This window comes from Silurus aristotelis, assembly GCF_946808225.1.
Source record: "Silurus aristotelis genome assembly, chromosome: 24".
Taxonomy (NCBI): domain Eukaryota; kingdom Metazoa; phylum Chordata; class Actinopteri; order Siluriformes; family Siluridae; genus Silurus; species Silurus aristotelis.
In genome coordinates, this window is record NC_139597.1 from 3175073 (window position 1) to 3189702 (window position 14630).

A 14630-nucleotide genomic window follows, 5' to 3' on the forward strand; every position below is an offset into this window, starting at 1 on the left:
AAGAATGTTAAGTGTTTTTGAACATCCAATTCCACATTTGATTTCTATTTGCTGAGAAGCTCCACTCTTCTGGGAAGATTAACATGGCAGAGGTAGAGCTGCATCTCCTTGGAGACACTACAGGAAAAGATTGTTTGGCTTTATTTATTCTTTTTTTTTGCACTAAAAAGGCCAATGTGTGAAAGGACCATGTGTTAGAAGTCAGAAGGACTTCCCCTGAGTTTTTGGACATTCGTTCAGATACGAGGGTGTATCTGTAACGTCAGAGACTGATGTAGGTGAGAAGGTGAGGAGGCCTGGGGTGCAGTCAGCGTTCACATTCATCACAAAGGTGTTCAATATGGTAGAGATCAGAGCTCTATAGCAGATGATCTTCCACTCCAACAAACGTAAAGCATATATTCATAGATATTTGGCTTTGTGCCAAATATGTGGTAACAGTTTAGGGAAGAGTGTGAAAGTCTTTTGGTTTAATACTTTTGGTCGTAAAATGTAGCTAGTGTTATCCTTGAAGAAATCATATCAAGCTGAACAATCTTCTAATTTCAGTACATGTTTATGAAAATGCAAGTTTCTTGTGTGCGCCATTAGAGCTGCAAAGCAACGCTGAAAAGGCGAGGCGTTCTGCGCGCTCCCGCTCTCAGGCGTCGGCGGCGCGCAGCGGCTACGCGCTCGTTCACGACCAGAAGTTGGTTTTACGAGAGAAGTGAACGCACGCACGCACACACAAAAACAACACAAACAACAAAAACCACACACAATGTCAACAGATGTGGAGAGTCTGAGGCGAAGGTCTACAGCTGATAGTTCAGGTGGGTGATGCATAACACGTGAAAATGGCTCCCCAGCACGTGTAGCATGGTTTTTTATGGCGTTTTTGTGCTTTTATAAGCAAATATTGTTTACAGCGTGCCCTAAATTCTTTAAACTTCATCTACATATATGATAAATTAGCTAGGCCAGGTCCTCACTCTATAATGATATAAATGCCTGAAAAAGCCTAAAGCCTGAAATGCATTAACAAATAAAAGGTAAGAAATAAACAAAGTTTTTTTTGTGTGTTGCAAAATGGTTTAGATTTTAGGTTAGGAAGGAATGCAATGAAAGAAGAAAATGCAAAACAAACAAACAAACAAACCAGCAATTCATGGGGGAATCAGCAGCTTGTCCGTGTCACGTTTTCTTCTCCCCACAATTTATAAACACTTCTTCTACACCTTATATACATTTAATTTCGATTCATCGAAAGCATCCAAACCTGATACATAAAAAAAAAATTATAATTAGGATTTTTTTTTTCTTTTTTTGCTTGTGGGTGTGGCCTAACTACCTTATTATTGATTGGCTTTATTTTAAACTCTAAATATTCTTAATTAAAAACTATCCTTACTAGAACTAAATTTCAGCAATACTTATTTGTTGGGAAACTCTGGCCTGGTACAAAATAAAATAAAATTGAAAGTTTCAGTTGGCGGTATCTGCCAAAATGGGTGATTGTTATTATTAGAAGTTAGTGAAGTTAGTGTCTCATTCATGGAGAAAGAATTCAACCCCAACCTCTTATAAATTTAATTCTGTGTGTGTGTGTGTGTGTGTGTGTGTGTGTGTGTGTGTGTGTGTGTGTGTGTGTATATATATATATATATATGTATGTATGTATAATTATTTATTTTTCCCACAAAGTTTTGTTTCACTTGAAAGCCATTTGCTAACAAAAGCTACACATTGGATCAAAAAAATAAAACTGAGCGCTGTTTTTTTTTCTTATTATTTTTTTTAATATAAATGTATAAATTCTTTATAAAAGTATAAATGTGGCATTTTCTTTTTTACATTGTTTGCATATTTGTTATACAATTATGAACTATTTAAAGCTAAAAATCATTAAGCTTCCATGGACCTTTGTTCATATCTGTAAAATTTTATCATTAGCTCTGCCTCACTTTTACTTACCCTGCACAATTTATAAAATTAGTCTTTTTCATTTATATACCTTTTTATTTTCTTAGTTCTTATAGTATTTTATATTTTAAGAGCACCAGAACACCATGACAGATTTCTTGTACATGCAAACAACGATACTCGGCAATAAAGATGATTCTGTTTCTGATCTGTAGGTAAGAGGAGATTCTTCAAGTTTGAGATTATTTGTTTGTCTACTTCTCTTTCCGTCTTGTACATTTTCAACCTTGTATATTTCGATTGATTCTATTGAATCCTTTAACAGTGTGATAATGAGAGAATGCACTGTACTGAGGTATGAGTGTGCTTCATCTGACCATCAGAAGTCAAACAATAACAAGTAGAGACTCAAGCTTATGAGAAACTGCTGAACCTTTTCTTTCCTCTCTTGGTTGGGTGATTGACAGAACACGTGTGGGACCATGAGCACAGATTTTTTCGCCGTAGCTCACAGTGTGATAGATTGTGTGTGGCCAGCATTCACCCCGAGATGGTTGAAACTCCTTCACCCTGCGGCTCGCACCAGGTCATCCACCATACGGCAAAATGCCTCTCGGCTCATAGTAAGACTTCTGGAATTTACATAAATTGTTTGTATTGCTGCTGTGTATTAACTGTTTGTCTACCAGTACTAAACTACTAGTTTAAATTCAAGACAATCTTGACGCACTATATAGCCAAAGGTATTAGGACACCTGACTTTTTCCAGCCAAATGTGCTTCCTGCCTAAATTTAGAAACAAACCCAATTGTATAGAGTGTCTCAAGATTTTCCCTTTAGTTAAACTAGAAAACCCAAACTTGTTCCAGCATGACAATGCCCCTGTGCACAAATCAAGCTCCATGACGATCTGCTGTACCTGGGTTGGAGTGGAAGATTTTGAGTGGCCTGCTATTGAGCTCATACCATATTGAACCACCTGTTTTGGGATGAATGTGAATGCTGACTGCACCCCAGGCCCAGACTTTACTAACACTCTTGTAGCTGAATGAGCACAAAATCTAGTGGAACATCTTCCCAAAAGAGTGAAGGTTATTATAAGAGCAAATTTAAAATAGGGTGTTTTAAAAAAAAAAAAAAAAAAAAAAAAAAAAGCACATAGTAATCTTGGTCTGGTTTCCACAAACTTTTATTCATATCACCAAAAAAAGAGTCTTCAAATTTCTATTTCTATACTATTACAGTTTGTAAATGTAAAAGTCTTTCTTCTTTCTATTAGACATTTTTTGACACTTTTTTCTTCTTCTTGCATTTCAATTTTTATTGTATTTGTTTTATTTTATGTATGTAACACATGTCTCTTTGTAACTCAGTGTTTGACATGAAATTAGGCACAGATGCTGACACAGCATTTAAAATCTATTCTACAACATTCAGTCAGTGTATGTACAGAAGTGTTAAAAGTGTGGATCTGACAGAAAAACTAAGTAATGATGGATGTAGCATGTGAGGACAAGGAAATCTATTTACATTTATTTGTAAAATTATGTATATTAATTTTTTTTATCAATATATTTGTATGTTCATGGCATTTATTTATTCAGCCCATATACTGTATGTAAAATTAATAATGTGATTCATATTCAGAAAAGTCTGGTTTTAATTGGGGAAAAATACTTGATCAAGTGTGTTTGGCCATTTGTGAAAATAATTTTAACTTATTTATTTACCCATGTGTGTAGCATTGACTTTAGTTCTCCTTGTCAGGACTCTCTGTACACTCGCGGGGTACCGAGGACGCCTGGCAGGAAGCGAGCTTGAGGACCACCGTTCGTGCTGAAAACGAAGTGGAGGCACACAAACTGGTCAATAACTACATGGTAAAAAAAAAAAAAAAAAAAGCATTGTTTTTTTTGTTTGTGGGAGTCTTGTGTTTTTGGGTTTTTTTCTGATATCACTGTGCACTTGTGCTGGCAGTTTGGTTTCAGGAAGTGGAAGAGTCACATTACAGAGCGCCCGATTGAGGACAGATCAGACAAGGTGAAGGAGCTGTACTCTGAGCAGATCTTCATAAAGCCATTTACAGGTCAGTGAGCACGGTTTCTCAATGTTGTTCGTGTGTAGGACATTAACTAATGGATTGTGCCTCCTGCACGTCTCATAATTATCTATCTATCTATCTATCTATCTATCTATCTATCTATCTATCTATCTATCTATCTATCTATCTATCTATCTATCTATCTATCTATCTATCTATCTATAATATTTATATCTTGTGTATTATCTGATTTTATTATATTGATGCATAGCCTATAATACATAAAAAAAAAAAAGATTAAATAAAGCCAAACGATCTTTTCCTGTTGTGTCTCCAGGGAGATGCAGCTCTACCTCTGCCATGTTAATCTGTATTCTATGTGACTCTCAGGACACGCCTCGGTCGCCGTAGTGTCGCGATGCATCATGTTCACGTGGCATATAGTCGTGCTGAGAGAACGCGCTCGAGAAGCAGTTTAGCGAGGAGAAATAAAATGCATATAAATTATTGGTCACTTTTAAAATAATAAAAGTATAGTGCATCTACTAATAATTATATATAAATGAATAGTTTCTGATGCAAATATGTTAAAAACCATGCATCGCCACACAAAGCCAACTTGTATCCATCCGATGCACACAAAATAAAAACGCATGCATCACGTGATTCACTTTTATGCACCGTTCTGAAACTTTTTATTTGCAGGATCACTGATCAGCATCGGAAACGTCGCCTACACGATTTTCTTCGGCTGGTGGATCTCTCTAGCGTATTTTCTTGTTAGCTTACTGATGTTTTGCACCATTATTACGATTCCACATGGTATGTAGTGAATGCTTAAGGATTTATTTTTGGTGATTTTGATTTTCTGCATCTCACCTGATACGGTTATAATTTTCTCCCTTTCTCTTTTACTGCAGGGAAACTCTGTTTAAGGTTGTCGGGTTATTTACTGTGGCCTTTTGGGAAATCTTTACAAAAGGTAACGTCGCAACGAAGTCTGAGTGATCTGAGTGATCAGCTACTGAATGTGTCCTGATGTGTTTTATTAGTTGTCTTTGTCATCGCTTTTGCTTCTCTTTTAATCAGCATTTGCTTTCACTTTAGCTTTTTTAGCACTGAAGGAAATTGATAAATGTTCAAAATATTGTGGACACCTGCCCATAAGATTGGTGAACAATTCAATCCACATTAAGTCCACATTTGCTGTTATAACAACCTCCACTCTTCTGGGAAGATGTTCTACTTAGATCTTGGAAGGTGTTAATAAGATAAAATAGGTTAGTAAATAAATAGTTTATAAAATAAGAATTGATATTTAGTCTCTGTAAGTTGATCCCTAACGATGGAGCCAGTGGCAAGAGAAAACTCCCTGAGATGGCACAAGGAAGGAACCTTGAGAGAAACCAGACGCAAAAGGGAACCCGTCCTCATCTGGGTAGCATCGAATGTTTATTCATTACAGTTCCATTATATTTTGGGGCTTAAATTCTGAACTCTGTATGCAAATTGCAGCCCTAAACTACTGTAGTAGAATGTTTATACTAATTACATACTTAAGAACTTCATGGATCTGTAGGCTGTTCATGTCCAATCATCTTCAGCTGGTCTCCAAATAGAGAGAACATCCAGAGGTAGGGTATTGAGATGAATCAGGTGGATCCAGGGAAAAAGAAAGGGAAGCATGTTTAACTCTGTGTGTCTGACTGTCTGTAAAAAACATTTAAGGATTGTCCAGTATCCTTATTGTTATGTAATAGTTAAAGACACTGTACAATGTGGAAGTCAGGTACTGATGGAGGTGAGGTGAGGAGGCCTGGGGTGCAGTCATAATTCATCCTAGCTGTGTTCAGTGGGGTTGAGGTTAGAGCGCTACAGCAGGAGATCTTCAAGTCCAACCCATGAAAAATACATCTTCATGGAGCTGACTTTGTGCCACAGGTGCATACTGGAACAGGTTTGGGTCTTCTAGTCCAAGTAAAGGGAAATCTCATCCGATACACCTCCTCTTTAACGTTTATAGCAGAAGCGCATATGGCTGAAAAAAGTCAGGTGTCCCAATACTTTTGTCCATTTAGTGCAGTTTAATTTAACTTTATGCTCCTTGAGATGCTAGTTAATTACTTTATTTTAGTACAGGTTCTCCTCCATCTGTTTCTTCTCAGACGAGTCTGATACGGAAATGCTGTGTTAATTTTCCTCACTGCGAAGCCATTTCAGAGGAAGCAGGTGACGTGAAGGTCTCTCCGGACAACCAGAAGGAGTCCACACCATTGATAAATTCTCAGCCAATCACTATAAATGTCCCGCCTCCACCACTACCTTCTCCTCGGAAGTGCTCTTACTGGGTGAGACTGCTTAGAATATCGAGTCCACCAAAGTGTGCAGGAGAATACAACAAACTTAAAAAAATAAATTACAATAAAAACTTAGATTCTTTTGTTATATTCATAATCACACACAATAAAACATGCTGTAATCAGATTTTAATGACGTGGCCATGATAGGAAATGTAGAATATGAAATGTAAAGGTGAAAAAAGGAAGAATATAAATAGAGAAAAGGAGCAAAAAAGATTTTTTTCTGTCACAAGATTTAAGGTTCATGCACCCTGCCTTCATTTATATATATATTTTTATCGCCACTAAAAAAAAAAAAGTGTGTGTGTGTGTGTGTGTGTGTGTGTGTGTGTGTGTGTGTGTGTGTGTGTGTGTGTGTGTGTGTGTGTTTTTTCACGGAAATGACTGAATGGAGGCGTGTGTTCACGAGAATGCGTGAATGAATAAGTAAGTGTGTACGTGTTCACGAGAATGTGAGAATTAAGGAGTAAGTGTGTGCATGAGAATGAAGGAGTGTGTGTGTGTATGTGGTAACGTGAATGAAGGAGTAAGTGTGTGCATGTGTTCACGAGAATGTGTGAATGAAGGAGTGTGTGTGTGCATGAGAATAAGTCAATGAAGGAGTGGGTGCTAGTGTGTGCATGAGAACAAGTAAATGAAGGAGTGTGTGTGCATGAGAATAAGTCAGTGAAGGCGTGAGTGTGGGCATGAGAATAAGTGAATGAAAGAGTGTGTGTGTGCATGAGAATAAGTGAATGAAGGAGTGAGTGCGAGTGTGCATGAGAATAAGTAAATGAAGGCGTGAGTGTGTGCATGAGAATAAGTGAATGAAAGAGTGAGTGTGTGCAACATGGATTAAAAACTATTAAATAAACAACAAATGCTGTTAACATTGAAGCAAATCTAGGGGTCAAAAACTTTTGCACTCCATCGTAGTCACATGTAACTCTGTTCTACCTTGTGTATCGCAGTGTTGCGTGAGCACGTACGTGTGGCTGGTGCTTGGGTACATTCCTCTTGCTATAATCCACTCCCTGGCCTGCTTCCTGTCCTGGATTATGGTCTTCACCATCCCTGTGGCCAAAATGAACGGTCGGATCCTCAGCATCATCCTCTTCCTTCCACCTGATGAGATTCAGGTTCGGCCGATGAAGAACGTAAGCTCTTTCGCATCACAGTCAGCGCTTCGGTTGTGTGGAGTGCGTAGCCATGGTAACAAGATCTGCAGATTGATTGACTGTAACAATAACTTCAAGCAGGATATGAATGAATCATGGCTGGATTGTGAATGGTGAGATAACCGGCTTTTTTCTTTCCTTTGGCAGAACATGAGGTACTATTAGAAGTCAGTGAGCCATAAAGAGCTTACAGACATGTCATTATAGTCCGTACTTGGAGAGCAGAGCTACAGAAAGTTCTGCAGCGTTCAACTTGTTTTCTCCGACTGTTAATTTGAATTTTCTTTGTCGTTTCTTTTTTTTTTTTTTTAGTCTCAAAATTCTGAAGCGAGGGTTCTCCTGTGCTACTACCGGGCCTTTAACTGGTACTACTACAAGTACACAGTGCACGGGATCAACGTCTTCGCCGTTAGTATCCTTTCGCTACTGCTATGAAGATATGGACAAAAAGTATGGGGACACCTGACTTTTTCAGCTATATCTGATTCTTTCCCAAACCTTTAGCACAAATTTGGAGGCACACAATTGCATATGACTGCTGTAGCATCAAAACCTGTTCCAGCATGACAATGCCCCTGTGCACAATGTGTTGGAAGTGTGTGGAAGATTTTGCATGGCCTTCTATAGAGCGCTGACCGCAACCCTATTGAACATAACGAATTGGAGCGTTGACTACATTCTTCTTCACCTCAGCTTCATCAATACCTGACTTTACTAACACCCTTGTGGCTGAATGAATCTCTCACCAATCTCCACGAAATCTTGTGGAACATGTTCCCAGAGAGTGGTGGTTATATTAACATCTTTGGTTGAGGTGTCCACAAACTTTTGCTGTATAATGTAATGTAGAGAATGCACATTTAGAAAATGGACTTTAGGTCCTAGATGTTTTTTTGTTGTGTTTTTTTGTTTTTTTTAAAGTACAGTAAAAAAATAACCCCCTTTATTGCCCCTAGTATATTTTCAATTATGTTGTAAAGACCTTTAAATGTTTTTTTTTCCAGAAATTATGCTGTATATAAGAAATTATTATTACATATTTTGTGTTTTTTTTTTTATTACTTTTCTCAGAGTGAGGTGACGATATTAGCAAGTTCACAACCCGTGAGCACCATATGACATATTAGCACACTCAGTTCAGAGTGGGGAGTTGCATTCTGGGAAATATGGTGCATTGAGATGTGACAATGGTGCACATGTGGCATGTCAAAGCACTCAGGACAGCAAGGAGAGCTTGTTGCTGAGTAATAAAGTGAGATGATTTCAGTTTCATGGTCCAACGATTGTATATTGTGTACCATAAATCCTGGGGGTGGAACATAAGCTGGGGAAGAATTTCACTGTAGTGTAAAAAAGTATAAAGCACGTTTATCTTTTAAAGATCTCGTCCGTTTTCTCGTTAGTTTTACCTTAACATCGTTTTTTCCCTCAGACCTGCTGTCCCTCGTCATCATCACACTGGTGACTGGTTACATGGACCGTGATAACACGTTTGTCAGGTCTGAGGTGAAGTTTGCCACCGCTGTGACCTCCATCATCCCCCTGTCGTACTACATCGGCATGGGTATAGCCAGGTTACGATCTTTCTCTTATAGCCCAAATGTTTGGCAATGCGGTTATGGGTTTGTCCTTTTTGCACTCAGGTGTAGAACGAAAGCGAATCGTGTTATTTAAAGTTCAGCTGGAATGATGATGCCGTGTGTGATCTTTCTCTCAGCATCTCGGCTCAGAGTAACTTCGCAGTTGGTGCGGTAGTGAACGCTACGTTTGGCTCGATCACCGAGATGACCTTCTACATCACCGCACTGCTGCAAGGTCATCGCATCGGGAACAAATGTTACGGAGAGATCGTTAAGGCTGCTCTCACAGGAACCCTGCTTGGATGCATCCTCTTTATTCCGGTCTGTGTGTCTGTGGGTTTGAGTGTCTGTGGGGTCGAGTATCTGTGGGTCTGTCTGTGGGTCAGTCTCTGCCTCACTGTGATGGTGTAGTAATTTGTTCTTGCAGGGTTTGTGTATGATCATTGGTGGATTCAAGCACAGCGAACAGAGATTCAACAGCCGCTCGGCTGGCGTCAGCTCCGCCCTGCTCTTTATCTCAGTCGGAGGTGAGTTGCTGACGAAGAACACGATGAGTGTGTAAAACGTTCTTCAAAGAGGTGGATATTAAATGACAAAGTGTTGGTTAGTTTCATTGTTCGATTTTATTTCATAGAGTGAAAATCTGCCTTTAGACTATATACTGTGTGTGTGTGTGTGTTGTAGAATGTGTGTCTGTGCGAGAGTCAGAGTATGTGTGTGTGTGTGAGGGAGACAGCGAGCGAGAGTCTCTGTAAGGGTGTGTGTGTAAGTAAGAGAGTGTGTGAGTCAGGGAAATGTTTGGAGTCATTGTGTGTGTTAGATAGAGTCATTGTGTGTGTTAGATAGAGTCTCTGTGTGTGTGTGAGAGAGTCTCTGTGTGTGTGTGTGAGTGTGTGTGTGTGTGTGTGTGTGTGTGTGTGTGTGTGTGTGTGTGTGTGTGTGTGTGTGTGTGTGTGTGTGTGTGTGTGTGTGTGTGTGTGTGTGTGTGTGTGTGTGTGTGTGTGTGTGTGTGTTCAGTTCATCTTGTTTCCTGAAGGCAGTATGGTTGCAGTATGCAAGAATATCACATAAGACATAAAACAACTCAAACCTTAAAATTCTTTCAAGAGGTATTTATCTTAAATTTAGAAACTTTAGCAGAGGAAATGTTCGATTTGTTTTACTACTCTACTTCCATACTGCATATCAGAAGCAGGAGGTGAAACTCATGGGGTGGAAATAATCTAACAAAAAGCTCTAGACTTTACTCAAAACCTGTCAATGATATAACTGTGCCATAGTCATCTTCTCCTCCCTGTAATTGTATTCCCTGGTTAGCAATCTGCTCAAGACAAGAGCGACTCAATGTAGGATCTGTAGAACATGCACATCAATGTTTTATCCACATTAAACGACCATAGTTTCTGCAAGCAATACAATCCCCCTTACACAAAGCATCAGTGTGCGTGTGCATGTGTAAAACGAATCCAATCCAAATAAAGCTTACAGTAAACGCAGTCTCCCAATCACAGCAAAAATGATTAATGTTGTCATGGTAACAAGTTCATGTGTTGAAATAGACCTATTAAAGCACCCGTTGTGTTTTTTGGCTGTAGGTGTGTTCGCACCGACGCTGTTCTCAAAAGCGTATGGAAACCTGGTGTGTGACCGCTGCAGTAATCCCTCCGGCAACGTTACCGGACCCTTCTTATGCACAAACTGCCACTATGATCTGGTGCGTGATGGCGTATGTCAAACTACGAAGACGTGATGTCAATACTCATCCAGTTCTGCTCCAAAACTAACTATTGTTGTTTTGACTTTTTCAGAGTGAGAACAACCGCTCCTTGTTCCTGAGTCATATTGAGTGAGTGTCTATATGCGAGAGTGAGCGTCTGTATGTGTGCGAGTGCGCCTGTGTGGGAGACTGCATGAGTGTGCGGGTGTCGGCATGCGAGGGTGTCTGTGCGCAGTAGTGTCTGTGCGTGAGACTGTCTGGGAGATTGCGAAGGTGTCTGGGATACCGTGAGAGGGTCTGTGTGTGATACTGTCTGGGAGACTGCATGAGTGTGTGCGAGACTGCGAGTGTCTGTATGTGTGAGTGGCCGTCAGAAGGTGTGTTTTCAGTGATCAGTTTGCGATGTAAATCTAACGTGAATGCTGTGGTGATGTTGCAGGCCTCTGGTGTACACGGTGTCTGTGCTTCTCCCTGCTGCGTATCTCATCGGTCTAATCTTCACCCTGAAGACACACACACACATCTACGACATTCACGTCAGTGACGCACACTGCCATGGTACATCCACCAGATGGTGCTGTTTCTTCTCCATTATACACACCAATTCCTTCAGCCACTAATAAACAATAAAAGGATATCGAAGTCATCATCTGATATGGATATTTGATCTGGTTTAGATTTCACTTCCTATCCAAACATTAGCATTAAAATTTGCATTTAAAATATGTAATTGTATGGTGTTCTGTGTGTGTTAGTGGCAAGTGACCATGATCCAGTGGTGCACTGGTCCAGGTGGAGGGCTTTGTTGGTCCTGATTGTGGCCACGTTCCTGACAGCGGCCTGCGCAGATCTCACCACCGAGCACATCAAACCAATCATCTCCAACTCCAGCGTCTCTCAGGTCCGTCTCTCCCAAGCACACCATTTCACATTTCACACAAGACACACCCCATAGTCCTTTAGACAGATCTGATGACCCGGTTTAGCACATTTAGACATACATACTTAAATCCGATGCGCTGATTATAACCTCCAAACTGCAAGCTATAGAAGTTTTTTAATTGAGGGGGATAAAGGGGAATTCTAGAAGTAGAAATGTAGTGTAGTCTCTAATTGGATCGCTTTTTGAATTGACCCTCATACAACTACAATAATTTGAGACACATTTACTGATTACCAAGAAGGTTATATGACACATTATTAGAAAATGCGGGCATGTAAACTTATGAACAGGATGATGAGTGTAAATTGTTATTATTGAGACTTCAATAAAAAAAAAAATTATTTTTATTGAAACAATGTGATTTCTATTGGAGGTTCACCGATTCTGGAACTGTCTTCTATTGGCAAACATGAATAACATAGTTTTACCGGGTTGCTTGAGTGGCTGAGAATGTCCAGTCATCCTACAGTAAGAGAGTGGCCTCTAGTGGCGAATTACTAATACCACGGTTGATTTGACATGCAAGACAAATTCAAAGTTTGTTATTTGAAGATTTTTTTTAAAATTCCTATTAGATGTAATTCTACATTTATTTGGAGTGTTACTTTTTGTTTAGGTGTAAATGTATGTCTTATTTTCCTAAATAATTTTTTTATATAATTAATATATTTAGAGCTGCAACTAAGGCTTTTCTTTTTGATAATTGTAAAAAAAAAAAAACAAACAAAAAAAAAAAAATATATATATCCAATTAATCAGATAAAAATATTAATTTATAAATGAGATATTTTGCTTATTAGAACTATATTAAGCCCTAAAATCCCTAATTCAGCTTTCATCTGTGACACCAGTGTGTTCATATATACTGTGACACAGATATTCATATTTTTCATTTTGCACATTTTCATGATTCAGTACTGTTTTATTAATTATGATTCTTTTAAAATAAAGGTGAGTTCTATTTTACATAGTTGTTAAAATAGTTACAGAATAAAAAAAATAAAAATAAAAATACCTGATTGATCAACAGATAGTTATCAACAAATACGATCCAACCTAGCTATCGGTATCCACTAAAATCCACTATCTGTCGACCTCTAATTTCTATAATGCCTCTATTAATTATATATTATGGACATTTAACCGGAAAATAATTAAGGTAATATAACAAAGCTTAACATGAGTGATACTGTTCTATTGGCGAAGTTTATGGTTTTCTAATAACCGCACATCCTGAGGTGATTTTTATACAGTACAGACCAAAAGTTTGGACACACCTTCTCATTCAAAGAGTTTTCTTTATTTTCATGACTATGAAAATTGTAGAGTCACACTGAAGGCATCAAAACTATGAATTAACACATGTGGAATTATATACATAACAAAAAAGGGTGAAACAACTGAAAAATGTCATATTCTAGGTTCTTCAAAGTAGCCACCTTTTGCTTTGATTACTGCTTTGCACACTCTTGGCATTCTCTTGATGAGCTTCAAGAGGTAGTCACCTGAAATGGTCTTCCAACAGTCTTGAAGGAGTTCCCCGAGAGATGCTTGGCACTTGTTGGCCCTTTTGCCTTCACTCTGCGGTCCAGCTCACCCCTAAACCATCTCGATTGGGTTCAGGTCCGGGGACTGTGGAGGCCAGATCATCTGGCGCAGCACCCCATCACTCTCCTTCTTGGTCAAATAGCCCTTGATGCCTTCAGTGTGACTCTACAATTTTCATAGTCATGAAAATAAAGAAAACTCTTTGAATGAGAAGGTGTGTCCAGACTTTTGGTCTGTACTGTGTGTCTTTTAACGATCGGATGTCAAACCCTTTCTTTGTAATCCGTTTGTAGTTCATTTAATGAGAAAAGAATGTGTCAAACCTTCCTGTTTTCACATTAACACTTGATTTCTCCCGTAAATCTCTCTCATTTCCTCAGTGTATAAGGTTTTGACATCCGTCAAATGTTGTAAAAGAAATGTGTTTGTGTCTCGATGTTGCAGTACTTTATCGGCGTTACCGTGCTGGCGATGGTTCCCGAACTTCCCGAAATAGTCAACGGGATTCAGTTCGCCCTTCAGAACAACATTAGCTTGAGGTCAGAACTATTCACATCTTTTTCTAGTTTTTTTTTTCCTGTAGTGACAATCACTTTTTTCCCTTTGTTTTAGCCTGGAAGTTGGAAATTGTATCGCTGTCCAAGTCTGCATGCTTCAGATCCCCCTACTGATCTTATTCAATGCAATTCACGTGAGCATTTCTCTGAAGAAAAGATTGACATCATGCTGCGTCATTCGTCTCCTTGTCTTATACACTTTTTTTATTCGTTTTTCTCCACAGGAAGTTGGATTTGTTCTCATATTCAGCGACTTGCACCTGTGGGCGAGCATCTTCAGCGTCATCCTGGTCAATTACATCTTCATGGACGGGAAGTGTGATTATTTCCAGGGTAAGTGTTTTTTCTTTATGGATAAGAAATCCAACAAAATTGCATTTAGGTGTCCACATATTGTGTCCACATATATGTCCACACAATGCAAAACCCCCTAACAAGATGCATAAGAATATAGTCATCATGCAGTTACTTCATGACTTTGTCTCCGGCAGGAACGGCTCTGGTGGTCGTCTACCTCATCCTCCTGGCGTTGTACTTTTTCGCTCCGTCTCCTCAGGGCTGCTGATGTTCTGGAACGTTCTCACTTTGTCTTCATTGCTCTTCGTCTCCTTACCTCACTGTACTTCGGGTATTTCGGGTGACTCGTCTTCTTGTGCAAACACGTAAATTGTGTATTAGAGTGTATCGTGTCAATAAATCGTTCCAAAGAAAAATGATATAAAATTTTTTTTTTCAATGATTTTTTTTTTCTTTCTAATGTATAATATTTAAAGATTCGCAGAAATTCAAGGGTCTGTGCTTCTTTTTATTTATTTATTTTTTTTC

General features: G+C 38.9%; 1 protein-coding gene across 1 annotated transcript; it reads left to right on the forward strand.

Annotated features, from left to right (window-relative positions):
- The first annotated feature begins 622 nt into the window (after positions 1 to 622).
- On the forward strand, positions 623 to 14518 carry cax1 (cation/H+ exchanger protein 1). Its single transcript, XM_083527951.1, has 20 exons — positions 623 to 812; positions 2370 to 2525; positions 3670 to 3782; positions 3880 to 3988; positions 4649 to 4765; positions 4864 to 4925; positions 6109 to 6291; positions 7254 to 7439; positions 7773 to 7872; positions 8893 to 9034; positions 9178 to 9361; positions 9468 to 9567; positions 10636 to 10754; positions 10849 to 10886; positions 11197 to 11315; positions 11513 to 11658; positions 13693 to 13787; positions 13861 to 13939; positions 14030 to 14138; positions 14297 to 14518. The coding sequence occupies exons 1-20, from the start codon at positions 761 to 763 to the stop codon at positions 14368 to 14370; spliced, it is 2283 nt and encodes a 760-aa protein (XP_083384077.1). The 5' UTR covers positions 623 to 760; the 3' UTR covers positions 14371 to 14518.
- Positions 14519 to 14630: the final 112 nt, after the last annotated feature.